This window comes from Emys orbicularis, chromosome 2 (assembly GCF_028017835.1).
Source record: "Emys orbicularis isolate rEmyOrb1 chromosome 2, rEmyOrb1.hap1, whole genome shotgun sequence".
Lineage (NCBI taxonomy): Eukaryota > Metazoa > Chordata > Testudines > Emydidae > Emys > Emys orbicularis.
In genome coordinates this window covers 22,583,128-22,610,662 of record NC_088684.1, presented here as the reverse complement: position 1 = coordinate 22,610,662, position 27,535 = coordinate 22,583,128, and the positions used below count along the sequence as shown (strand labels likewise).

The following is a 27,535-nucleotide window of genomic DNA, read 5'->3' as shown; positions in this document are numbered from 1 at the left end:
CCTCAAACGGTAGGTGAGCAGGAGGCTCCGGAGCCAGCACGTGGGGAGCGAACACAGCTTCGCGGATAATCCGGTTACCTAACGCCAGAGCAGAGCCGACCCCAGCAAAGGGGAGCCAAGCCGGAAGTATCGCACCACAGGCTCCCGAGGTAGAGTGCCCTCAGCCTCTAGTCCCCGCCACACCACGGGGATGGGCCCGGTTTTCTGGGCGGAGTTTAGGACACCACACCACCCCCCATTTCCCGCTCGCCGGCGCCAGGAGAGCTCGGCCCCCCATCCCCCACCCGCCCAGTCACCGCCGAGGCCACTGCGGCGGCGGGGGAAATCGAGCTCTTCAGGCGGGCCTGGGAGAACGCATCAGCATAGCCGTCCGCAGCAAGGCTGCCCCGCTACTCACGCTGCCCGGGGCCTCCGGCGCTCTCCCGGCTCCTCTGCTGCACTTGCTGCCGGAGGCGGCTGCGGCCGAGCGGGTGCCCATCCTGCGGCTCCGGGGCGCCGGGGAGTTCAGGGATAGGAACTCGGAGCTCGAGTCCATCAGGTCGTAAAGGGACCCCTGGCCGCCTCCGGCCGCGGCGGACGGGACGGGACGGCCGCGCCCGCTGCCCGTGTTGCTCCGTAGCATCACCATGGCCGGACCTGTTCCGGCTGAAGAGGGGGGCGGCGGCTTCTCTCCGAATTCTGGCGCCACAAACCGCGGGCCGTCGCTTCACCGCCTTTCCGTCGTATCTCTCCGCCTCCACCCCTCATTAGAGGGGTAGTGCGACTACTGAGAGAGAGCAGGTCGTGTGGTACCTGCTGTTCCTGTTACACTCACTCATCCTGCGGCCCCACCAGAGGAGATCGTTCCACCCCCTCCTCCCTTGGGACTCTCTTTCCCCTTGTCGGTTAGTCCCGGACAGGGTGCGGAGAGACACGTACCGGTACTGAGTCCTTTTGGAATTTTTGGCGCGTGCAAAGTTGGGGGAAGTGTTTTGCCCGGCTCTGATTGGCTAAGAGAAACGCGCTCAGCCCGCCTGCTCCATCGCTTCCCGCGGAAAGGGGATTCAAATGCCAGTCCCTTAAAGACACACTGCCCGAGATCTCGCACAGCTGTTCCTCGAGGAGCCAGATCCCCGCCAGGCAGGTGCGGGTCTTGTAGGAGCCTGCTGTAAAGGCCAGGGCTCTAATTCAACGGGTCCTTGTCACTCTGTCATTACCCCCCTGTCAATGCCCAGGTGCGGGGCATTCAGGGGCAGGGATGCACACACACTCTGCCACGCACAGTCAGGCACGCAAGGACACGTGCACACATGTTGCAGCTGGACTGGGCACAGGACAGAGGGAGCTTTCTCACAGCAGCTGCTGTCTCAACTTGCTGATATACTTAAAAAGACAGTGTACTTAGATTTCAAAGTAGCAGCCGTGTTAGTCTGTATCCGCAAAAAGAACAGGAGTACTTGTGGCACCTTAGAGACTAACAAATGTATTAGAGCATAAGCTTTCGTGGGCTACAGCTGTAGCCCACGAAAGCTTATGCTCTAATACATTTGTTAGTCTCTAAGGTGCCACAAGTACTCCTGTTCTTTTTGAGTGTACTTAGAGTGGGGTCCACATACTTAAAGGGGCATGCCCACCTCTCTCTCTCTCTCAGAGGTTCATTATCAAGTTTCCACAGGTAATGTTTGCAGCCACTGCCATGCGTCTATTTTGTGTCTATTGTCTCCTCCCTCCATTTGTGCTGCCTTGTACAGTGTGAGGTTACATTAACAACCTGTTAACCCTTGAGGGCTCAGCCCAGTGTTAGTTCATCATTTAGCTGCAAGGCATTCCCTGGGAAGTATCCCACCCTCTGACTCCACAACTTCAACCAAGCTTCATAATCACCATTGTTATGTACACCATTACATTGTTTGTTTAAAACTTATACGGTGTATATAATGTCTTTTGTCTGGCAAAAAAAAAAAAAATTCCCTGGAAACTAATCCTCCCCCCTTTACATTAATTCTGATGGGGAAATCGAAAAATGCTACTTTAAGCAAATCCAAGGAGTTACTGTATTTACTTAGTAGCTTATCTGTAAATTCTTATTTTAGAAAACATTGGCCTTTGGCTCTCGTGGGCCCAGCTAAGATGGGGACATAACACTAGCAGCCAGCATATTCCATCACAAAAAGAGTGCAACTACATTTTCATTCCAAAATAGACTGTTTAAGCAAAACAGGTTAATTTTTCATTAAAGTCCCTCCCCTGCTTCCTCTGTTTTCTTCCATCCTCCTGAACAATAAACCAAACTCAAGTTTTAAATATTGAAATTTCATTCTCTCAAAAAAGTTTAGCACATTTCAGTTAAAAGTACACTGTCAGCTACAAAGCTCATAGCTAAACACTGCAAATGCTGATGTGTTCTCATCCACAAAAATTTGAGATCCTACTGTAGTTTTGATGTGACAACAGCATTTTGCTGAAGTGTCATGGCCTGGAAATAAATTAAGCATTTTTTTGTGATGTTAGGGAAAAAATACAAGCAAACAAAAACAAAAAAACCAAACTTTCCACACAATCCTTCCTGTAGGTAGCCCTACCCATCACCAAACTATGGGGCAAGACATAATAGCTAGTAGAGAAGTGCACAGCAATGAATACAGCTTTTTAAAATAAAAAAATAGTCTTTTACATTATTAAACCTCATGACTGTGTGGTGCACTTTATAAACTGTTTTGTGTATTTTATGGCCCACAAGATGAAAGGCCCTTGTGCAGCCATTAAAAGCTTGCTTAACCTGGCAAAGCTGCCAGTTTTCAGGGCTTAAAACTAGCTCAAGAATCTCTTCCCGCTGATTTAGCAAAAAGACAACCAGAAATAAAGGTATTGTATTTAACTTCAAATCTCTATTTGGCCATGTACAATTAAGATGTAAAACACTTCTCTGGGGATGTTTTCCCTGCACCCTGTGAACAGGCTTACTTTTCATCCTCAACATCTTAGCCCACAAAAGCTTATGCTCAAATAAATTTGTTAGAATGAGGAGTACTTGTGGCACCTTAGAAACTATCTTCTTCCCTGTGGCTCAGGGCCAGTCTCTCCCTCACTAAGAGCTCCAGATTCCATTCCTCTGCCCTTCTTGATCAGTGCCAGCCCACCCTACCCTCTTGCTAAGGCTCAGCCTCTGTCCTGGTCTCTCCCTCACATCCCTTGTAAACAGGGGAGGGATAGCTCAGTGGTTTGAGCGTTGGCCTGCTAAACCCAGGGTTGTGAGCTCAATCCTTGAGGGGGCCATCTGGGGATTTAGTTGGGGATTGATCCTGCTTTGAGCAGGGGGTTGGACTAGATCTCCTGAGGTCCCTTCCAACCCTAATAATCTATGATTCTCAGGATCTCTCCTGGTCTCATCTCTCTCCCCACTCAAGCCCTCTCTTCCCACCGTCTGACTGAGCTTAAGCTTCCCCTTTTGCCCACCTTGGCTCAAACTTTGCCCTCTTTCTGGTTTGGATTAAAAAATTCCCTTCCCCACTCTTCTGGCTCAACCTGCTCCCCTCTCTCCTGCCTTTGATGCAGCATGCTGGAGCTTAACAGAGCAATATAAATGATCTCGCTTTGTGTCCAAGTTAAAATGCCTCCTGCCTGCCTGAGTTCCTAGTAGTCATGCAATAACAGCCGGCTTTCCTAGGGGAAGAAATTGCTTGTAACTCACCAATTTCCTGCACAACCCACAAACACTTCCTGAGCAAACTGCTGCTTTATACAGCTGGGGGAAGTGCCAGTGCTGTCTTCTGGTATATGAGCCTGTTAAACCTTCCCCTAGCCAGTACTCCCATACACCTGGATGTGGGTCACCTATGGAACAGCCAGGGGTAGCAGCAGCAGCTGCTGCTAGTTATCAGCCAGCTGCCCCTGCTCGGCACGCCTGTGTGTACACCAGCTGCTACTGGTAAGGAGCAACAGACATGTAAGAAATGCGGCGTGCTGGGTACATCTGCTTTCTTCTTGACTGGTCAAGTAATAAGTGCACCAAGAGAGGATGCACTGAGGGTCAGGGTTCCCTATTGCAATCTCCCATGTTTCCATTTCTCGTTAGAAATTCTGCACGTATTCTTGCAGGAGGTAAAGTGGAAGAAGTTAGGTCGTAAGAGCCAGGAGAGAGAGTATTCTTTTTACAGTAACATTTGGTATTATAGGATAAAAGGGTGCATTGGTTAGAGAGTACTATAATTTACAGAGTGTCCTAATCGGGATTATTGGAAGATGATATACTGGGGAATAACAATATACAGGATCATTGTACAGCCTCCTGGATAGTTTATCACTTAGAAAATAATTTGTGGTTCCATTAGTATTTATTGTGTGTCATGCCCAGTTATTGTTATCAGTGGCATAGTTTATTTGGAATTGTACAGAACTATTACAATAGTAATATTAGGCAATAATGATTTTATATACAGGGATTGTTAATATTTTTCACTAGCATCAGATGGAAGTCTATTTAAAAATTACAAATATTTTTAAAGCTGTTACATACACTTGATAACATTTATCTTTACAGGTAAGATTTTTACAGTAACTCCTCACTTAACGTCGTCCCGGTTAACATTGTTACGTTGCTGATCTATTAGAGAACATGCTCTTTTAAAGTTGTGCAATGCTCCCTTATAACGTTGTTTGGCAGCTGCCTGCTTTGTCCACTGCTTGCAGGAAGAGCAGCCCATTGGAGCTAGCTGGTGGGGGCTTGGAACTAGGGTGGACTGGCAGCCCCCCATCAGCTCCCCTAAGTTCCCTGTGCGGCAGCCATCCAGCAGGCTATCAAGTGCAGGGCAGTTCAGGTGTCCCTCCTCCCCACTGCCATGTGCTGCTCCTTCCCTCTGCCTTGGAGCTGTTCCTGGGAGCCTCCTGCTTGCTGTGCAGGGCCGGGGGGGGGGGGGGGGGAGAGGGGTGCTGATATCAGGGTGTCCCCCTTCCCCTGTTCCTGCCCCCCTGTTCCTGTACCCTATCTCCACAGAGCATGTGTGTGGGGGGGACGCGACAGGTCTCAGGACAGAGGGAGCTTGCTGGCAGTAGCTGCTGTCTCAACTTGCTGATATACTTAAAAGACAGTGTACTTAGAGTGGGGTTAGCAGCGTACTTAAAGGTGCAATGCATGACTCACTCACACACACACACACACACACACGGTGTGTGTCTCTGTATATATATGTGTGTGTCTTTTGTATATATATATACACACACACTAAGTTTTAAACAAACAATTTAATATTGTATACAGCAACGATGATTGTGAAGCTTGGTTGACGTGGTGGAATCAGACGGTGGGATATTTCCCAGGGAATGCCTTGCTGCTAAATGATGAACTAACACTGGGCTGAGCCCTCAAGGGTTAACACATTGTTTTTAATGTAGCCTCACACACACACACACACACACACACACACGTGTGTGTGTGTGTGTGTCTTTTGTCTGTCGAAAAAAAATTTCCTGGAATCTAACCCCCTCCCCATTTACATTAATTCTTATGGGGAAATTGGATTTCCTTAACATCATTCCTTTTAAAGTGGCATTTTTCAGGAACATAATTCCAACATTAAGCGAGGAGTTGCTGTATTTAATATAACTTGTTAAGTATCAGAGGGGTAGCCGGGTTAGTCTGAATCTGTAAAAAGCAACAGAGGGTCCTCTGGCACCTTTAAGACTAACAGAAGTATTGCAGCAGCTCCTTCCCTCTGCCTTGGAGCTGTTCCTGGGAGCCTCCTGCTTGCTGTGCAGACCTGCAATACTTCTGTTAGTTTTAAAGGTACCATAGGACCCTCTGTTGCATAATATAATTTGTTGATACTTGACTCAAAACTTCTTTGCCATAAACAATGAGGAAAAGACAAAACACTAGATACATCAGTCATTTGGTATTACAAAGCATTTCATGACAGAGTAAACCAAATTATGCTTCCTCCTGTCTGTTAAACAGTAATTGAGCCTAAAAGTCTATGAATTATTTGTGGAAACATTTTTATAAGAGCTTGGACCTACATTTTAGAGATTAAAAATAGATTTGTGAAGGGGAGTTGGGAAAAAGTCTTCAACAGAAAAATGAATCCAAAAGTGGAATAATCACAACATCTATCCTGTTTTTATTGTATAAATCAGAAACAAGCTTTTTACAGTTCTTGTTTTATATTTTACAGTGAGGAAAATGTTTGGAAACTTTGTGAATACATCAGAAGCTATGATCAATACCCTTTAGAAGAATTTTATGCTGTTTTCATATCCAATGAGAGAAGGATGGTAAGTTGATGAGTTGTGATATGGAACAAAGGTCAAAACCGATTCACTGTCCAGGCATATAGGTGGCCTGAGCCTTGTAGCTAACCTGGGCCCCATGGTCAGACAGATACTGGAAAAGATCCTAAAAGGCAGGTCTTTTAGTTGTATATGGCAGTCTGGGCCTTGGAGTTGACATTTGGAGAAGTATCATCTACCGGAGGATGGCAGGGATCCCTTTGCTGCTATCAATCAGCTGACGAGACTGAATGGTCTGTGTGGTCCAAAACAACGTCCCCAACTAAGAGCTCAAAAAGACCAAAAGACAATCTGATAAAAGCTTAATTATTGCATCGCAGATATAACGTTAGCTGACTAATTTTATCATTCAGTGAAGACCGACCTATCTTGTATTAGACTGAAATCCTACATGTTTGTTTAGTTTACTTAAAATTAGCTTCTAACTTGTAATTTGCAGATACCGCTCTGGAAGCAGCAGTCAGGATGTGGAGATGAACCTGTAGTTTGGGTAAGACATTCTATTCTATATAGATCCTTATAGCATGCTCATTTCCCTAGTACCTCTAGCACATTAAGCAATAAGGGGAAACAGGCCACACCAACCTATTAGAATTCTTTGAAGGTGTCCGCAAACATATGGACAAGGGTGATCCAGTGGATATAGTGTACCTTTCAGAAAGTCTTTTTGACAGGGTCTCTCACCAAAGGCTCTTAAGCAAAGTAAGGAGTAATTAGATAAGAGGGAATGTCCTCTCATGTATCAGTAACTTGGCCACTAAGAACGCTATTGCTTGGCTTGGCAAATAGTCAAACACTAAATAAAATAAATAGTAACTGGTTAAAAGATAGGAAATAAAAGATAGGAATAAACAGTCAGTTTTCAAGTAGAGAGAGGTAAATGTCAGGGTTTCCCCAAGGATCTGTACTGGGACCAGTGCTGTTCAACATATTCATAAATTAAAAAAGGGTAAACAGTGAAGTGGCAAAGTTTGCAGACGATACAAAATTACTTAAGATAGTTAAGTCCAAAGCTGACTGTCAAGAGTTACAAAAGGATCTCACAGAACTGGGTGATTGGGCAAGAAAATGGCAGATGAAATTCAGCATTGATAAATGCAAAGTAATGCCATTGGAAAAATGAATCCCAACTATACATACAAAACGATGGGGTCTAAATTAGCTATTACCACTCAGGAAAGAGATATTGGAATCATTGTGGATAGTTCTCTCAAAACATCAGCTCAATATGCAGCAGCAGTGTAAAAAAGCTAATAGAATGATAGGAACCATTAAACATAAGATAGATAATAAGACATATCACTGGGCCACTATATAAATCCATGATACACTCACACTTTGAATACTGGGTGCGGTTCTGGCTGCCCCATCTGAAAAAAAGATATTTTAGAATTGGAAGAAGTACAGAGAAAGGCAACAAAAATGATTAGGGATATGAAACAGCTTCCATATGAGGAGAGAGTAAAAATACTGGGACTGTTTGGCTTAGATAAGAGATAACTAAAGGGGGATATGATAGAGGTAAAAAAAAATCAGGAACTGTGTAGAGAAAGTAAATAAGATAGTATTATTTACCCCTTCACATAACATATGAACAGGGGTCACTTGATGAAATTAATAGTCAGTAGGTTTAAAACAAATATAAGGAAGTACTTCTTCACATAATACACAGGCAACATGTAGAACTCATTACCAGGGCATGTTGTGAAGGCTAAAACTATAACTGGGATAAAAAAAGAATAAGATAAATTCATTGAGGATGGGTCCATCAATGCTATTAGTCAAGATGGTCAGGGATGCAACCCCATGCTCTGCATGTCCCTAACCCTCTCACTGCCAGAAGCTGGGACTGGATGACTGGGGATGGATCACTCTATGAATTGTCCTGTTCTGTTCACTCCATTTGAAGCATCTGGCAGCAGCCACTGTCAGAAGCCAGGATACTGGGTTAAATGGACCATTGGTTTGATCCAGTATGGTCATTCTTAGGTTCTTAAAAACATCCCATGTGTGCTTTTCTAAGGCCAGGTCTACACTACAGACTTATATTGATATAACTGCATCACTCAGGGGTGTGAAAAATCACACCTGAGTGACATAGTTATATCGACCTAACCCCTGGTGTAAATAGCGCTATGTCAGCAGATGAGCTTCTCCCGTTGACATAGCTACTGCCTCTCACTGAGGTGGATTAACTATGCTGACGGGATTCTCCCATTAGCATAGGAGTGTCTTCACTTAAGCACTCCAGCAGTGCAGCTGCACCAATGTAGCGTTTTAAGAGTAGACAACTTATATAGTAAAAGAACAATGGAACAGCCTATGAAATCAAAAGTCAACAAACTTAAAACTTCTAACACAACACATAATAAACCCGTGGAACTTATTGCCACAAGATAGCATTGAGGCCAAGAGCCTAGTTGGATCCAAAAAAAGTGTAGATATTTACATGGATAATGAAAATATCAACCTATATAGTACATGGGATAGAAAAACATGAGCGTTATACAACTTCATGTGTCAGGGGATATGCCCTGTGGGATGGTATTAGGAGAAAATTTCCTTTTTGGATATAATTATCACTGAACTTTTCTCTGAATTGTCCAGTACTGGAGCACTAGTCCAATTTTGGTGCAGCAATCTTATATTCTAGTAAGTGACGGTTAAGATGCACTTTCAGTATAAATGCCCTATTCAGGTACCTATAACTTTATTTTTTTTTAAAACTGGCACATGCCATCTCAGACTGGGAGTGAATTGTTTCGGAAAATCAGAAAAAAACCTGTTTGAGCCATTTTAATTATATCATTGCAAGACCCCTTCTCCACCCTGCCCCCAAGTGTGACTCAAAAATAACATAGTTTAAAAACAAACCAACTTTACAAATATTAGTTTTGAATGAGATCTAAGGCAGAAGAGGGACAGAGAAGGCCATTACAGATTTTAAGTGTTTCCCACCAAAATGTATTGAATTGAAGTTTTTTGGTAGACAATGCAACTAGAAATGCAAACTTGCATAAGCTTATAGCTGGTTTCCCTGTTCTCATCATCACTATTCCGTCTTTTTTAAATTTTGTTGTTTCACACAACTCCATTTCCAATACGTGTATTAGTATTGCAAAATAATTTGCCTAAGATTTTTTCAATTTCTTGCTCCAAATAGCTAGGCTTGTTTAGCACTGAAAATGTCATAAGAAAGCTCCTCAAACTCTTTCCATAAGTGGATTTTGTATTCACTTTACTAGGTTACAGTTCTTTGTGATTAATTGTACAAAATGAGTCAAACACAGCATTAAAATTACCTGCTAATCACTTCATAAAGAGGCAAGTTGTCGTCTTTTATCTGTGCCAGCCTTTGGTTGGGATTGAGATGAACACAAAGGACATGTTATCCAATTCAAATATTTTATTGTATTAGGGTGTGGAAATTAAGGAGATATCTGTATTATTTTGTATGGTTTCCCTGGTTGAGATTCTGTCTGACTGCCTAGAGTTAAATCAAACTGGGGAGGGAGGCGTTAGGCGGCAGCAAACAGGAAATGAAACTGACAAAGATAAGGTATCTCTAGGGAGAATACCAAGGGACCTTAACAGAAGGAATGGGTGAACTATTTATTGAAAATTCCTTACCTGCCTGTGATCAGAAAGGTGACAGTCCTGCTTTTTCAAGGCCAGAGACCAAGACCAAAAGAACACTAAGGTCCAGATCCTCAAAGGTATTTAGGTTCCTAATTCCCACTGAAATCAACGTATCTGGGCCTAAGCAATTACAACCCCTAGCCTAGAGGAAAGGGGGGTGGGGAAGCAGGCAGCAGCTGCTTGGGGAGACAAAACTTATTTTGGTGGTGTATTCAACAGGGCTCTGGAACTAAGGCTGTGCCTGAGACAGCTCTGCTGCCTAAGCTTGAGAGAGGTGATCACTTGCAGGCAAACTTTGGGTGTGCAGGACTGTTGTAGGTTTAACTTTTTCTCCCTGTGTGCTGTGTACCTTTGGGTGAATGGACACAAGCTGTTTGGAGTCACTTTAATCAGCCCTGGGTCACAGGTACCCAAAGAGGAGTGTCTTGCTGGTTCCAGTTGCAGTTGGCTCTGTCGTGTTGTTACAGCTGAAAACAGGCAGGCTGCTATCCTGGGATCCAGTCTTAGAGTGGTAGAATTGTGGGCCAGAGAGAGGTGAAGGTAGTGAAACTTGCAGCCTCTCATGAGTGCAATTCAGGTGACAAGAGGGTATAAAGCACTGTTTGCCTTGTACCTGTGGCAGGATGGTGAGAGTAGATGGCATTTCACCCTGGTGATCCAGGCTAAAGTGGGATAAGCTGTGGAATTCCACTTGGAAAAGAGTATCCACTGGACAGACTTGGGGGGAGATCACAGTTGCAGCTCATCTCTGCGCCATCACTTATGGGTTATGCTTTGGGGGTGATTTCTGTTCCCTTTTCCTAATAACTCTGAGGTTTCTCTATGACCATTTACAACTGTCTAGTTAACTGTCAATGATCTTTACTCCTAGGATTACCATGTTGTTTTACTTCATGTTTCAAGTGGAGACCAGAACTTCATTTATGATCTTGACACAGTGTTGCCATTTCCATGTCCATTTGACACTTACATTGAGGAGGCCTTTAAATCAGATGATATTCTTCTTCCAGGATTTAGAAGGTGAGAAAATTAAAACAAATATGGTACAGAATATTTTACAAAAGCAAGCCCCAACAATTGATGCAGTTGATATTTTTCTTTGTATGCATAGTCACCTACGTATAATCTGTTACTGTGCAGGAAATTAAATACACCACACTGCTCTTCTAATGATCCTGACCTTAAAGGTACAATCGTTCATCCATCAATAAAACTTTCTATTTCCTTGCATTGCTTCCTGTTAGTCATTCAGCTACTTGACACTATTAATATACCACTAAACTATATGAATTTGATTTAAAGGGCAGGAACAGGCTCTGGGTTAGTAATGTCTAATACAGTATTACATGACTCCATCACTTAGTACGTTCTTGAATTATATGTTTGTTTAGAAAAATCAGACTGATTCGAGCAGATTTGTATCTGAAGACATTTGCTTCTGACCGATCCCACATGAAAGATGCCAGTGGACACTGGCAGAAGCCTCCTCCTTTCTACCCTTGCATTGAAACTGCAGGTAAATAGCATTCCACACCCAAAACAAAAAATCCTGTTCCTTTTGAGTCGAGGAAATGAAACAAAATAAAGCCAAAGAATTGCATAAGTGATATTTATGCTTCCATAATATACTGTGAAAGCACTGCCACCTTTCCTTTCAAGACAAAGTGCTTTATTATTTCATCAGAAAAAAATATGAACTCGCATCTTGCATGTACCTATGGGATAATATAATGTTCAACACTGTTTCTGGCATTTATCAAACATTAACTAGCTAATCCTCACAACACCTTGTGTGAGGTGGGCAAGTAAGCATTAATGTTCCCTCATTAGGAACTGATGCAGAGAGGATAAAGTGACTTGTTCACAATCACATAGTGATTCTCTGATAGACTTGGGATTGGAATTTCGGAGTTCCTGGGTCTCAGACTTGTGTTCAGATTGTGCCTCTCATATGCAAGTCAGTCTTCACAAGAAGAAAGTATGTGTCCATGTCATCCACAGGGCTGAGTTAAGATAACCCAGGACTGTAGGCACATCCCACATGTTGGCCCCATGCTATGGCCCTGCCTCTCCTTGGGGTGGCACAGGCATCAGAGTTAAGAAGAATGGGACAGTTCACACCTCTCAGAACTAATGTTTTAGGTTTGTCTGCCAATCAGATGGGCATCAGTTACACTCGGGTCACATTTTCAAGCTTTTCCTTACATACATGAGTAGTAGAAACATAATTTAAAAAGAGAGCCAAGATTCTGACCTCATCATGGGACTCCAAGAGCTGGGGCTTTGTGAATAAGCCTATAGTGCCTACGCTTTAATTTGGCCCGGGGGCTCAAAAAGGACGGTGGGTGGTTTTTTGTTTTTGTTTTTAAAAGATCATTCAGGCCCCAATTCAGGAAAGCACTTAAATATGTGCAGATGTTCATCCCTATTCAGGATGGCACTTAAGCACATGCTTAAGTCCCACTGTCTTCAGTGGGGCTTGGCATTTAAGCATGTACTTATCTTGAGTAGGGATGCTTTATTGAATCGTGTCCCATCAGGCTTGATCCCACAGGCTGCTGAGCACTCTGGTCCCACTCCAGCGAAGCACTTAAGCACATGCTTAACATTAAGCATGTGACTAGTCCTGTTACAGTCAGTGGGATTACTCATCTGTTTAAAGTTAAGCACATGCTTAAGTAGTTTGGTCCTGAACATTCTGACCCTGATCTAGTAAACACTTGATATTTTTCCTTTTTTGTTTTGTTTCCATTCCCTTCCTCTCTTAAGTATGTGCTATCCTGATACTTTCTTCTTTCCTTTCCTTATTCAGCCAGGTTCAGTTTCTTCTCCTCCAGCCTTATTCCTTCATTCACTTGAGATATTCATATACATATGTATTTGTACCTCAACAGCTACCTAAGGTTCTTAAGCTTGACTTCAATGGAACTACTCATGTGCTTAAAGTTAGGGACATGCCTAACTACCTTGCTGAACTGAGGCCACAGTCACCAATGATTCAACCCTAAAGCTCAGTGTGACCCCTGTAAATCACTAAAGTTCTACACATAATTTGTTAGAGTTCACTGTTGCTCAAAGTTTGTACTTAGACGACAGAAGTGGGACAAGAAACTGAACTCCTTTGCTACTAGTTAATCAGTAGGTGGCACTCTTCCCTCAGTCAGTAGTGAACTAAGGGTATGTCTACACTACAGGATTAATTCGAATTTATATAATTCGAATTTAGGAAACCGATTTTGTAAATTCGAATGTATTCGGCCACACTAGGCACCATTAATTCGGTGGTTTGCGTCCAAGCTACCATAGTAGCATCGATTTCCAGAGCGTTGCATTGTGGGTAGCTTTTACATAGCTATCCCATAGTTCCCGCAGTCTCCACCCCCCTTGGAATTCTGGGTTGAGACCCCAGTGCATGATGGGGCAAAAAACATTGTCGCAGGTAGTTCTGGGTACAGCCTCCCCCTCCCTCCCTGAAAGCAACGGCAGACAACCATTTCGCGCCTTTTTTCCTGAGTGAACTCTGCAGACTCCATTCTGCATCAAGCATGGATCCCGTTGTGCTCCAGAACGCAGTCTTGAACATTATAAACACCTCGCGCTTTCTCGTGGAGTTTATGCTTACACAGGACCAGAAAAAAGAGGCGAGGAGGAGGAGGAGGCGGCGATTGCAGCGCAGCGACCAGCGTGATGAGGACATGGACACGGACACAGAATTCTCTGAGACCGCGGGCCCCGGTGCTTTGGAGATTATGATGTTAATGGGCCAGGTTATAGGCTTTGAACGCCGATTCTGGGCCCGGGAAACAAGCACAGACTGGTGGGACCGCATAGTGTTGCAGGTGTGGGACGATTCCCAGTGGCTGAGAAACTTTCGCATGCGTAAGGGCACTTTCATGGAACTTTGTGACTTGCTTTCCCCTGCCCTGAAGCGCCAGAATACCAAGATGAGAGCAGCCCTCACAGTTGAGAAGCGAGTGGCGATAGCCCTGTGGAAGCTTGCAACGCCAGACAGCTACCGGTCAGTCGGGAATCAATTTGGAGTGGGCAAATCTACTGTGGGGGCTGCTGTGATGCAAGTAGCCAAAGCAATCATGGAGGTGCTGCTACGAAAGGTAGTGACTCTGGGAAATGTGCAGGTCATAGTGGATGGCTTTGCTGCAATGGGATTCCCTAAATGTGGTGGGGCAATAGATGGAACCCATATTCCTATCTTGGCACCGGAGCACCAGGGTACCCAGTACATAAACCGCAAGGGGTACTTCTCAATGGTGCTGCAAGCACTTGTGGATCACAAGGGACGTTTCACCAACATCCATGTGGGCTGGCCGGGAAGGGTTCATGACGCTCGCGTCTTCAGGAACACCAATCTGTTTAAACGGCTGCAGCAAGGGACTTACTTTCCGGACCAGAAAATAACCGTGGGGGATGTTGAAATGCCAATTGTTATTCTTGGGGACCCAGCCTACCCCTTAATGCCATGGCTCATGAAGCCATACACAGGCAGCCTGGACAGGAGTCAGGAGTTGTTCAACTACAGGCTGAGCAAGTGCAGAATGGTGGTAGAATGTGCATTTGGCCGTTTAAAAGGTCGCTGGCGATCCTTATTGACTCGCTCAGACCTCAGCCAAACCAATATCCCCATTGTTATTACTGCTTGCTGTGTGCTTCACAATCTCTGTGAGAGCAAGGGGGAGACCTTTATGGCAGGGTGGGAGGCTGAGGCAAATCGCCTGGCTGCTGATTACTCGCAGCCAGACACCAGGGCGATTAGAAGAGCACACGATGAAGCGCTGCGCATTAGGGAAGCTTTGAAAACCAGTTTCATGACTGGCCAGGCTACAGTGTGAAATTTATGTTTGTTTATCCTTCCTGAAAACCCGCCCCCTTTATTGACTCATTCTCTGTAAGGAACCCACCCTCCCCCTTCCCCCAGCTTGCTTTCAAAGGAAATAAAGTCACCATTGTTTAAAAATCATTTATTCTTTATTAATTGATTATAAAAAGAGGGAGAGAACCTGAGTGGGGTTTGGGAGGAGGATCAGCGGGAAGGAAAAGCCCAGTAAAAAAAGGTTAAGAAAATGGCAGCCTTTTGCTTGGGCTGTCCACTGGGGTGGAATGGGAGGGTGTACGGAGCCTCCCCCCCCCGTGTTCTTACACATCTGGGTGTGGAGGCTATGGAAAATGGTGAGGAGGTAGGGGGGTTATACAGGGGCTGTAGCGGCACAGAACCTGAGTGGGGTTTGGGAGGAGGATCAGCGGGAAGGAAAAGCCCAGTAAAAAAAGGTTAAGAAAATGGCAGCCTTTTGCTTGGGCTGTCCACTGGGGTGGAATGGGAGGGTGTACGGAGCCTCCCCCCCGTGTTCTTACACATCTGGGTGTGGAGGCTATGGAAAATGGTGAGGAGGTAGGGGGGTTATACAGGGGCTGTAGCGGCACAGAACCTGAGTGGGGTTTGGGAGGAGGATCTGCGGGAAGGAAAAGCCCAGTAAAAAAAGGTTAAAAAAATGGCAGCCTTTTGCTTGGGCTGTCCACTGGGGTGGAATGGGAGGGTGTACGGAGCCTCCCCCCCCGTGTTCTTACACGTCTGGGTGTGGAGGCTATGGAACATGGTGAGGAGGTAGGGGGGTTATACAGGGGCTGTAGCGGCACTCGGTTCTCCAGCAGCCGTTCCTGAAGCTCCACCAGACGCCGGAGCATGTCTGTTTGCTCACGCAGCAGCCCCAGCGTTGCTTCCCGACTCCTCTGATCTTCCTGCCGCCACCTCTCATCTCGAGCGTCTCTCCTCTCCTCACGTTGGTCCCTTCTGTCCTCACGTTGGTCCCTCATGTCCTCACGTTGGTCCCTCCTGTCCTCACGGTCACTGGCTTCTTTCCTATACTTGCAAACCGTCTCCTTCCACTCATTCAGATGAGCTCTTTCATTCCTGGTGGATTGCATGATTTCGGAAAACATCTCTTCTCTCGTTTTTTTTTTACGACGCCTTATCTGGGATAGCCTTCGGGAAGGAGGAGGGAGGCTTGAAACATTTGCACCTGCTGGAGGGAGTGAAAAAAGGAGAGAATTTTTTTAAAAGATACATTTTTCAGAACAATGCTTATACTCTTTCACGGTGTATACTATTCACATTACATAGCACATGTGATTTCTGTGCAAGGTCGCATTTTGCCTCTTAATATTGAGTGCCTGTGGCTTTGCTGCTAGAGATCACAGACGCAGGTCGGGGCAACAGAATTCACCTTGCATGCTGCCATGGTAAGCCACTGTCTTTAGGCTTCTGCGCCCTGCTTTCCCACATACCAAGCAAAGCCCGTTGTGCTGCAGTTTTCCTGTTAGCTTGTTTTCTGCTGCTGAAGGTTAACACCCCCCCCCCCCCATCCAATTCTCTGGGATGAGTGCTTTATCCCTCCCCCCACCGCGTGGCTGGTATCAGGGAAGATCCCTGCAGGAACCAAACTAACACCCCCCCCCCCCACCCGCCATGAATTCTCTGGGATGAGTGCTTTATCCCTCCCCCCACCGCGTGGCTGGTATCAGGGAAGATCCCTGCAGGAACCAAACTAACACCCCCCCCCCCCCCACCCGCCATGAATTCTCTGGGATGAGTGCTTTATCCCTCCCCCCACCGCCTGGCTGGTATCAGGGAAGATCCCTGCTAGCAAAACGCGAAAAGCTCTGGGCCAATCCTCCCCCCCCCCCCCTTGCACTTGGCTAAATGCAGGGAAGGATTTCTTTTCAGCCACAGGCAAACAGCCCAGTAGGAACGGCCACCTCAGTCCCCTTAATTAAATTCCCTTATTTCAACCAGGTTACCCTAAGCGATATCACTCTCCTGAGGATTACACAGCAAGATAAAGAACGGATGTTGCTTGAATGCCAGCAAACACCGGGACCATACGCTGCCAGGCTCTGTCAGGCAATGATACCAGATTACTTGCTACTAGCATGGCGTGGTCAAGTGTCCTACCATGGAGGACGGAATAAGGCTGCACTGCCCAGAAACCTTGTGGCAAGGCTTTTGGAGTACCTCCAGGAGAGCTTCATGGAGATGTCCCTGGAGGATTTCCGCTCCATCCCCAGACATGTTAACAGACTTTTCCAGTAGCTGTACTGGCTGCGAATGCATCCCAAGTGCTCAGGGCAAATTAATCATTAAAAATGCTTGCTTTTAAACCATGTTTTATATTTTAAAAGGTAAACTCACCTGAGGTCCCTTCCATGGGGTCATGGTCTTGGGTGCTGGCTTGGGAGGCTTGGGAGGGTACTTCAGTCAGGGTGAGAAACAGTTCCTGGCTGTTGGGGAGAACGGAGAGCTGGGTGCTCTCTGCCAGCTCGTCCTCCTCCTCCTCCTCTTCCCCTTCCGCGGAATCATCAGGTGTACCTGATGAGATTATCCCCAGCTCGGAATCCACAGTCAGAGGTGGGGTAGTGGTGGCGGCCCCCCCTAGAAATGCATTTAGCTCAGCGTAGAAGCGGCATGTCCGCGGCTCTGACCCGGAGCGACCGTTTGCCTCCTTTGCTTTTTGATAGGCTTGTCTGAGCTCCTTGACTTTCACGCGGCACTGATCTGTGTCCCTATTGTGGCCTCTCTCCATCATGCCCTTGGAAATTTTTTCATAAGTTTTGGCATTTCGTCTTTTCGAACGCAGTTCAGCTAGCACTGAATCCTCTCCCCATATAGAGATCAAATCCAGTACCTCCTGTACGGTCCATGCTGGTGCTCTTTTTCGATTATCAGCCTGCATGGTTACCTGTGCTGATGAGCTCTCTGTGGTCACCTGTGCTCTCCACGCTGTGCAAACAGGAAATGAAATTCAAATGTTCCCGGGGCTTTTCCTGTCCACCTGGCCAGTGCATGCGAGTTCAGATTGCTGGCCAGAGCGGTCACAATGGTGCACTGTGGGATAGCTCCTGGAGGCCAATAACATCGAATTGCGGCCACACTAACGCTAATTCGAATTGACAAATTCGATTTTGGCGCTACTCCGCTCGTCGGGGTGGAGTACAGAAATCGAATTAAAGGGCCCTTTAATTCGAATTAAATGGCTTCGTTGTGTGGACGGGTCAAGCGTTAATTCGAATTAAGGCAGCTAAATCCGAATTAAAGTCGTAGTGTAGACCAGGCCAAAATTTCAGCACTGTGTTACAGGGGAACTGTTCTACTGGAGGGGTCTTTCCCCCCCCAAATGGGATAGAAAACTGAGGGGTTTGACCTCCTGTGATCAGTAAAGAGCTTATGGGTGTTCACCCCAGTGTCCTGACCAAATTCCAGTTCAGGTAACTACATTCTCCATGCAGCTTCATTCAGTTAGATATGGTATTTCACTTTCTTCATTAAATTGCTAACACATTTCACTCTAGCATTTACTGCATTTCAGTGGTCGGCAAAGTGGTTCCTGCTTATTGTTTTATATCAGTTTATTTATAAGGCACCATATCTGTTTTTCTACTTTTGTATTAGTGTATTCTTTTTCATAATTTAGAGTAGTTGATTTCCTTACAGCTAGTAAAAAGATAATTACAAAGTCACAGAGAAGACCTTTTTATATTAGTACTGTTTGCTGCATGCTCTATATTTTCCCTTGGGATGTTACTAAAGTGAGCACCCTTTTAAAATATATTAAAAAGATTGATACATTTCTAAATGTATCAGTATTTCTAAAGCACTTATCACCATAATATCTAGGAATTGTTTACACTTTATTAATGATGAAGATCAACATAGTTTTGCTGCTCTGCTCCTACAAAATATTTGTATTTTTCAATATTAATTACATTATAGCTCCTTTCATTTTGAAGGATTCAAAAGCTTTTATAAAACTTGAAAAAGACAGGAATTTGTTTTTTCTGTTACTGAAATGTTTCCACTTTAACTGCTTAATGGCTCATAGCACTTCAGAACAGGAAGTGACAAAGAATGTCAAATGGAAATGTAGATACAGTAAATGCAGTTATCCAGTTTGACTAGGCCAGGACACTGGGACTACCACCACCACTTTTATGGAAAATGGCATGGATTTTTAATGATTCCAAGTGGTCAGGAGTTGTTTTCCATCTCCTCTGAATAATGGTACAGTGCCTTTACCTAATAAAAAAGAACAGGAGTACTTGTGGCACCTTAGAGACTAACACATTTTTTGAGCATAAGCTTTCATGGGCTACAGCCCACTTCATCAGATGCATAGAATGGAACATATAGTAAGAAGATATATATACATACAGAGAACATGAAAAGGTGGAAGTTGCCTTACTAACTTTAAGAGGCTAATTAATTAAGATGAACTATTATCAGCAGGAGAAAAAAAAATGTTTGTAGTGATAATCAAGATGGCCCATTCCAGACAGTTGACAAGAAGGTGTGAGGATACTTAACATGGGGAAATAGATTCAATTTGTGTAATGACCCAGCCACTCCCAGTCTCTATTCAAGCCCAAGTTAATGTTATCTAGTTTGCAAATTAATTCTAGTTCAGCAGTTTCTCATTGGAGTCTGTTTTTGAAAAGCTTTTGAGCCATTAAGATGAGCTACTCCTGTTCTTTTTGTGGATACAGACTAACATGGCTGCTACTCTGAAACCTTTACCTAATGAGGCATTGGTTCAATAATGACTCAGAAGGCAGAGGACTGCCAACAGCCATTACCAATATAACTTCCTGTACCATTTGCAGGATTGTCAACTTTCATGATTTTTTCACAAGCCTCATGATATTTCCATTACAGCCCCAGCTTAATTAATTAAAGTTGGAATCAGGAGATTATATGAGAATCTCACTTTCAATTTTTAAAAATTAAAGTTTCTAATCCTGATCATTGCAAAGAAAAAGCTTGAAAACATGAACAAAGTAAATTCCCAAAAGGCTCAGAAAGCCCAATGCAAATAAAAAGAACCCAAAATGTATTGGTTTAAAAATCATGATTTTTAAGAATCAGTTCCCTAATTTGGGGTGGGGAAGGATAACATGATTTTTAAAAACTTGGGGTTGGCAATACTGCATTTGGGTTATCCTTTGGAGTCTATCATACATGTCTTGATCAGGCCTAATCCTACTTAGCTTGTGAGCTCTGATATGATCACAGTTCTAACTGCAGGACCACATAAAATATATCTTCCAAAAAGCATTTCAAAATGTCCTGGAACAGATGGCCTTACTACTTAGAGCTGTTACGAACAGTTGAATATTACATTGCAAACCATGGTTCAAATTTGAAGTCTTCCCAGGTTTTGGGTAGCACACTACAAGATTGGTGCAGCAGGTTTCTTGGTTAGAGTCCCTGGGTGATCGTAAATGATGCATTTTGTTTTCCAAAAGAGTGGATAAGACAGCTGAGAAACAAAAGCTGGAGGGCATTGTATCTGACACATATGTTAGACATGCAGGCTGCTAGACTGAAGCTATGTAGATATCTGCAGCTTCCGCCTTTGTCTTCTCCCAGTGGTGATAGTAGAATCATAGTGAACCCAACAAAGAAAGCCTCAGTGAGCAAAAGAGCAGCACATACACGCTGTCTAACCTGCTGTTATTTTTATCTAAGGAAAAAAATGGTTATATGAGCTTTGTGTGAGCAAAGGAGAAAAACAGGATGAAAGCAACCAAGGACATAACATTAGAACTTTCTTTACATGCTTTCTTTACATGCTGTAGAGCTTATTATTAAAACTACACAGTTAGAAGTTAAAGGTGACTGAAAGGTTCAGTGGTAAAAAACTGGAAACTTCCTGGAACAAGCCCTGCTGAAGTAAACCTGAACACAGCAGAGGCAAGTTTAATGTGCCATTTAATAATTCCACACTATTATTGTTATCTAACTGCAGATTCTCTTCTCCCGCTGCTCTGATCATGTCTACAGAGCCTCCCTTTTCTTGAATCTCAGTACTTGGCTACCCATAGTCTACATGCTGCACTAGTCAAACTTCCCACTTTCAAAGAGTAACCTTTGGGTGGACTAGAGTTTACTTCACTGCCCTTCTCCTAATGCCTAAAAACAACTGCCATAGAAAAGCACATGGAGACCCAGAATTCAGTCATTGAGGATTTTCAACAAGGATTGCACAGGGTCAACCTCTACAATCAAGTCCAAAAGAACAAAAGGAGTGAACTTAAGTATCAAATTTATAAAATTTTATTCTAAAGAATCATAATTATTATTAATAATAACAACAACAATTTCTACAACATAACATGGTTACTTTATAATCCACATCCATTAGCTTCACAGTTATACCTAAATAAAGAAAACAAATCTAAACAGATCAGTCCCCACAGAAATACAGTGAGAAGAAACTCAGAGTTCCCAAAATCTTAGGTTGAGTTCACCTGTCTCAGTTATAGTCTTTGATCACCAAAATCTATACAGTCTGCTGAGTCAAAATTAACATCTTCCCTCCACTTGCTGGTAGAAATCTTCAAATGGAATCCATGCACATTCTTCCTCCTCCTCTGCTGAAATCACTTAAGTAGGTATATAGATTTTAAAATAAACCCATTACAAGAAAAATACAAAACTGAGAATAGCAAAATGTAAATGACTCTTTACCCATGATCACATTTAAATAAGAGAAAAATAGGTCCATCAGAGTAGTTGAGAGAATTTAAATAAAAAACCAATTTGGCTAAAATCAAGCAACATTCCAAGCATACAATTAAAATGAAGGAAATAAGTTTTCCCTCCCAATTTCTCCTCTCTATAATTAACCCTGCCAGGGCTTCCCTGTTGGGGGGTTAAAAATATCACTAACCTAAATGCTTCACAGTTAGGGTAAAACAGCCTGCATTCTGCTCCTGTGCTCAGCTGCTCTCAACCCACACAGGGCACATGGCTTTTTGTAAAGTAGCTGCCTGATTACTTGCCTTCATGGAGTCTTGAGTCCAGCTACTTCAATCCTATTGAGCATATCAAAAACTATCACACCCAATTCCAGAAACTTCTGAGTGTTGAGTGCTAATTGTACATCTGCCTAGCAACAATGACTCATTCCTACCCACTCCCCATAGATCTCTTAACGAGATATCCTTATGAAGCACGTGAGTTACAAAAGCACCCAACATCTCCTTTATAGCCCACGTCTAGGCTCCTTGGAAAATCACAGTCTGTCTTTTCTTTGTAACTAGTATAAGGATGTACAGCACCTTGCATCCAATGCCTGTAAATACCTGGAATAGCTCTAGCATGGGGTTGTTAAATCTGGAGTAAGCTCTTTAGTTCTTGTTCAGCTGAATCATTGCAGTCTACTCACTATGGACAGAAACCACAAGCACTGCAGCTGTATTAGTTACTAACTCCATCCGACAGTGTATGGCCTAGTATTTGTAAAGTATCCATAAGCCCCTGCTCATAGCAAGTGTGTTAGGCATAATGGACAACATGCCTTAAGAGTCCCAGAATGCACAGGCATGGCCGCAGTAATAAAATATATTGTGCGTGGCTCTACTAAAATGGTTCTGTCAGAATAAGTGTTGCTATGTGGATAGGCAAAAACAAGCAAATCAAACAGCCATTTCATTCAATCAGTGTCTCGGCAACATTTTCCATCTTTAGGGCCTGGTCCTGCTCCTAAATAGGATTGGGTCCAGAAAGTAAACACAATTTGTCTTTTCTCACCCCTGCTTTCTTCTATGCCACCCCCTATGCTTGGAAGAGCCTTTCTACTAGCTCTCACTCCAGTCCCTTCTGAAAAACCACGTGGGTTGTCAGCAATAACATCTGCACTCTGTTCTTGTGTGTTAGCTCTCCCGTTCCACTTTAGGCCTTAGAACCTCAGATGAAGGACTTTATCTGGATTATGATAATATCTTTTGCCTAGCAGTTTTTTAAAGTTGTAAGGCACTGTAAACTTATGGCACAATATAGATTTAAAACAAATAGATATAATAATGGGAAAGAGGGAATTTTATCAGAATGCAGGGCTTCCTTATTAATAAAAAAAATTGAGAGGTCTGATTGCATATCTTGCAATGCAAAGGAAGCCAGCTGTCATGCAGCTTCAGTGCCATTTATTGACTAATCCATGAAACAGTGTTGATCACAGTTGACTTGGAAGTTCTGTCCTGCTTTTTAAAAGAAAAAAATCCCTTAATTAAAATTGTTTGTTTTTATAGGCTGCCCAAGACCTTTCTGGTCAGCTAAGTTTAGGAGAGTCTTTTTACTCCCTTAAAAGATTATATGGTAGCACCCTTTCACGTTGCTTACAGCTGCACCTGTGTTCCCTTGTTTAAAAATACTTTCTCTCTCCCGTCCCCCATCACCCTCTTCCTCCTCACCCCCGAAGTTTGTAACTCAACTTCTAAAATGTCTCTCTGGACTTGTTTACCATGTAAGGAACACTTTTAAAATAATTATTTTGCTGTCACTATGCATAGACCCTACAATAGGCTGGAGTGAAAACTGGAGTTGGAGGAGGGGCTATGGGAACTGTGATTAGATGGATCCAAGGGGCTGTTATATAATGTGTAAGACATCCATACCAGACTGAATGCACCTGATCTTATCTGATCTTGGAAATTAAAGAGTTCCAGGCCTGGCTAGTACTTGGATGGAGACAAACTGCGAATCCCAGTACATAGTGCGTGCAGAGGGGCGGAAGCTGATATTCCAGCCTAGAGATTGAATAGTACCTGCAGGGGTTGGATTATGGATGGGCTGCAGCCCTACCTTGCCGTTGAGTGGTTTCTGTCCTCCCTAAATCCCTTGTGCACTGCACCAGTATAAGCCTAATTACTTGGGCTTTATGCAGCTGAAGTGAATTTTACCCTATATACTGTACTTGTAGATCTATCAGTTAAACAACAGTAGGCTTTGGCTCTGACGTATCTAAATAATCCATGTTTAAAAAAAGCACAAATACAGCAGTAGGGCACTACACTAAATACACTAGGGCTATGACTATGCTACAGCGGCAGGTAGCACCGTAGTGTTGATACTACCGACAGTGACGGAAGGGGTTTTTGTGTCTCATAGACTTTAAGGACAGAAGGGACCATCGTGATTATCCTGCACACTGCAGACCACAGAACCTCACCCACCCACTCCTGTAATAGACCCCTAACCTCTGGCTGAGTTACTGAAGTTCTCAAATCATGATTTAAAGATGTCAAGTTATAGAGAATTCACCATTTACACTAGTTTAAACCCACAAGTGACCCATGCCCCATTCTGCAGAGGAAGACGAAAACCCCCTAGTGTCTCTGCCAATCTGACCTGGGGAAAATTCCTTCCTGACCCCAAATATGGCGATGAGTTAGATCCTAAGCTTGTGGGCAAGACCACCAGACAGATACCTGGGGAAGAATTCTCTGGAGTAACTCAGAGCCCTCCCCATCTAGTGTCCCATCACCAGCCATAGGAGATATTTGCTGCTAGCTGTCACAGATCAGCTACATGCCATTGTAGGCAGTCTCATCATACTACCACTCCATAAAATTATCAAGCTCAGTCTTGAAGCCAGTTAGATTTTTTGCCCCCACTGCTCCCGTTGGAAGGCTGTTCCAGAACTTTTTAACTAGTTCCTTATCCACCATTCAATTCGCATATTAATCCCCAATCTTCTCAAATTTTACTAATAATTTCCCATGTGGAACTGTATCAAATGCCTTACTGAAATCCAGGTAGATTAGGTCTACTGCATTTCCTTTGTGTAAAAAAATCAGTTATCTTCTCAAAAAAGGAGATCAGGTTAGTCTGGCACGGTGTACCTTTTGTAAAACCATGTTGTATTTTATTCCAATTACTGTTCACCTCTATGTCCGTAACTACTTTCTCTTTCAAAATTTGTTCCAAGGCCTTGCACACAATTGAGGTCAAACTAACAGGCCTGTAGTTTCCCAGATCACTTTTATTTCCTCTGTCTTAAAAATAGGAACTATATTTGCAATTCTCCAGTCATAGGGTACGATCCCCGAGTTTACAGATTCATTAAAAATCCTTGCTATTGGACTGGCAATTTCATGTGCCAGTTCCTTTAATATTCTTGGATGGAGATTATCTGGAGCCCCCAATTTAATCCCATTAAGATGTTTGAGTTTGACTTCCACCTCAGATGTGGTAACTTCTACCTCCGTATCCTCGTTCCCATTTGCCACCTTGCCACTACCTCTACGCTCTTCATTAGCCTTATTAAAAATTAAGGCAAAGTATTTGTTTAGGTGTTGGGCCATGCCTAGATTATCTTTAATCTCCAACCCATCCTCAGTGCTTAGCAGTCTCACTTCTTCTTTCCTTGTTTTCTTTTTATTTATATGGCTATTGAACCTTTTACTATTGGTTTTAATTCCCTTTGCAATGTCCAACTCTGCTTGGCTTTTGGCAGTTCTCACTTTATCCCTTTATCACTTTCTGACCTCCAAGAGGTAGCGTTCCTTGCTGATCCATCCCATCTTCCATTCCTTGTAGGCTTTCTGCTTTGGAGATGCTTGCTCATCCAGGTTGGACTGCAACCCTTCCCTATGATTTTTTCCCCCTTGCTTGGGATGCAGGCTTCAGATAGTTTCTGCAACTTTGACTTAAAGTAATTCCAAGCCTACTCCACATTCAGATCCTTGAGTTCTTCCGTCCAGTCCACTTCCCTAACTAATTCCCTTAATGTTTTAAAGTTTGCCCTTTTGAAATCAAGGACCCTAGCTGCAGATCTATGTTTGTTTATTCTTCCATGTAGTGTAAACTGAATTGGCTCGTGATCACTCAAACCAAGCTTGTCCCCTACAACCAGCTCTTCTATGAGGTCCTCACTACTCACCAATACCAAATCTAAAATGGAATCACCTCTTGTTGGTTCAGCGACTATTTGGTTAAGAAATCTGTCACCTATTACATCCAGGAAAATCTGGGCCCTACTATTATTAGTAGCACTTGTCCTCTGATCTATATCTGGGAAGTAAAAGTTTCCCATAATCACACAATTCCCAGTAGTATTTATTTAATTAAAACATTAAAGAGGTTTCTATCCATATTTAAATTGGATCCTGGGGGTCTGTAGCATACCCCAAGCACTATCCCAGGGGAACCTCTAGTAGCTTTCTTCCCCAACGTGATTTTGGCCCAAATAGACTCTGTTTTATCCATTTCATCACTTCTAATTTGCTTACAGTCTACCTCATTATTAATATACAATGCTACACCATCACCTTTATTTCTGTCCTGAACAGCACATATGCTTCAATACCTCGACTTCAGTCATGACTACTATTCCATGTTTCTGTTATCCCTATAATATCTGGTTTCACTTCATGCACCAGTAGTTCGAGTTCCTCCATTTTGTTACCTAGGCTCCTTGCATTGGTGTACAAACATCTTAATTTTTGCTGCTTTGCTTTTGCTGCTTTGCTTTGCCCACAGTCCTCGCCCTATTAGGTACTGTCATTCTACTGCCAGTATCGCCTACTTGACTGTTAGCTTCATTGGTATCGGCGCTATCTTTTCTCTTAAGGTCCATTCTCATACCCACTACTGTTCCTTTCTCCATTGCTGTATTCTTTCTTACTTGATTTTCCTCCCTTTCAATGTTAAAATCAGACGTGGAGATTACACAAGCATCTCCCAACTGTCTCCCCCAAGTTATCATGGCTCTGGTTTCAGAATTTAGGGCTTGAACCAAAGCACTCAAAGTCAGTGGGAGTCTTTCAAATGAGTTCATGGGACCTGATGAAGTCCATTAATTGTTTTCCTAGTTGGGGCATGATCTCGAGGCTGATCAGCATCTCATAGGAAGTGATCAGCACCTTCTAATTCCTATTAATTGCTGATCTAATGCCCCATTGATGTCAATGGAAAAGCTTCCGTTGACTCCAATAGGCTTTGGATCAGGCCCTTAAATAGGAGCAAGGTCTCGCAGGACCTTGCAGGATCAGGCTCTTCTTGAATAGAGAGATGCCGTAGGACCCGTAGTTTTTACTATAACAGTCCTTTTTTTAATTCTCTAGTTTTGGTCACCCTTTATCCTGCACTACAACTCCGTGGCATGATATAAGTGCCCTCTAGGACTGCTGCAATTCTCTATCGTTTTCCTACATACTCTTTCTTTCAATCAGTGAAAATGCTGGTCAGGTAACGAAATTATTGACATGAGCAGATAGGGATCAGAGACAAATGCTACATCCTGAAAACGGGAAATGAAGACTATGAAGGTATCTTACAATTTGCAGAATTCCCTCTGAGTAGTGTTTTCCCTATTCAATGGCTTTTCATGAGAGGGAAGAAGCTCTTGACATGAGCTCTTTACTGGTATGTATGTGTATATTAATCCCTACCATCAAAACAAGTTTCTGTCTGCATTTGATTGACAAATAATGTTCATGCATTCCTGTGCTAAATAGATGCCTTATTTAGGACTCTAACATTCTCTGTTTGTGCTCCTTATCTAGATTCCAAGATGAACCTGGATGATTTTATCAGTATGAATCCCAAGGTGGGATGGGGCTCAGTATTTCTGCTACCTGACTTTGTGGATCGGTATGGCAGACAGAGCTGATTTCAGGTTCACTTTGAAAGGACAGTGATGTAAACAAAGGACACATCAGCTTCCCTTTTTTGTTTTGTTGTGGTTGCTCTTGTCATTCTGTTTATAAATTGGTTTATTTCTATGAAATTTATTGTTTTGTCAAATACAAGAATTGATCAAAAATGCAATGAACTGAATAAAAT

The 27,535-nt window shown here is 43.5% G+C and overlaps 2 protein-coding genes across 4 annotated transcripts in view; one reads left to right on the top strand and one right to left on the bottom strand.

Moving 5' to 3' along the window:
* The window catches only part of ATAD2 (ATPase family AAA domain containing 2), a 114,908-nt gene extending 114,280 nt beyond the window's left edge, over window positions 1-628 (bottom strand). Inside the window, exon 1 of the mRNA XM_065400132.1 lies at window positions 398-628. Coding sequence (XP_065256204.1) covers window positions 398-628 — 231 coding nt within the window. The remainder of the gene's footprint in view (window positions 1-397) is intronic.
* On the top strand, window positions 82-27,535 carry NTAQ1 (N-terminal glutamine amidase 1). Of its 3 annotated transcripts, none has more exons than XM_065400137.1 (6): window positions 82-149; window positions 6,150-6,249; window positions 6,704-6,754; window positions 10,775-10,923; window positions 11,295-11,419; window positions 27,256-27,535. In XM_065400137.1, the coding sequence occupies exons 2-6, from the start codon at window positions 6,247-6,249 to the stop codon at window positions 27,360-27,362; spliced, it is 435 nt and encodes a 144-aa protein (XP_065256209.1). In that variant the 5' UTR covers window positions 82-149; window positions 6,150-6,246; the 3' UTR covers window positions 27,363-27,535. The 3 variants fall into 3 exon arrangements, with proteins under 3 accessions (XP_065256209.1, XP_065256207.1, XP_065256208.1); XM_065400135.1 differs by lacking the exon at window positions 82-149 and adding an exon at window positions 3,695-3,907; XM_065400136.1 differs by lacking the exons at window positions 82-149; window positions 6,150-6,249; window positions 6,704-6,754 and adding an exon at window positions 9,838-9,980.

Bases quoted from the DNA above. Each gene is read 5' to 3' on its own strand.
- NTAQ1 (XM_065400135.1), top strand. From the start codon at position 3,816: ATGGAACAGCCAGGGGTAGCAGCAGCAGCTGCTGCTAGTTATCAGCCA. The intron at 6,250-6,703 runs GTAAGTTGATGA...TGTAATTTGCAG, and splicing joins TATCCAATGAGAGAAGGATG to ATACCGCTCTGGAAGCAGCA. The intron at 10,924-11,294 runs GTGAGAAAATTA...ATGTTTGTTTAG, and splicing joins CTTCTTCCAGGATTTAGAAG to AAAAATCAGACTGATTCGAG.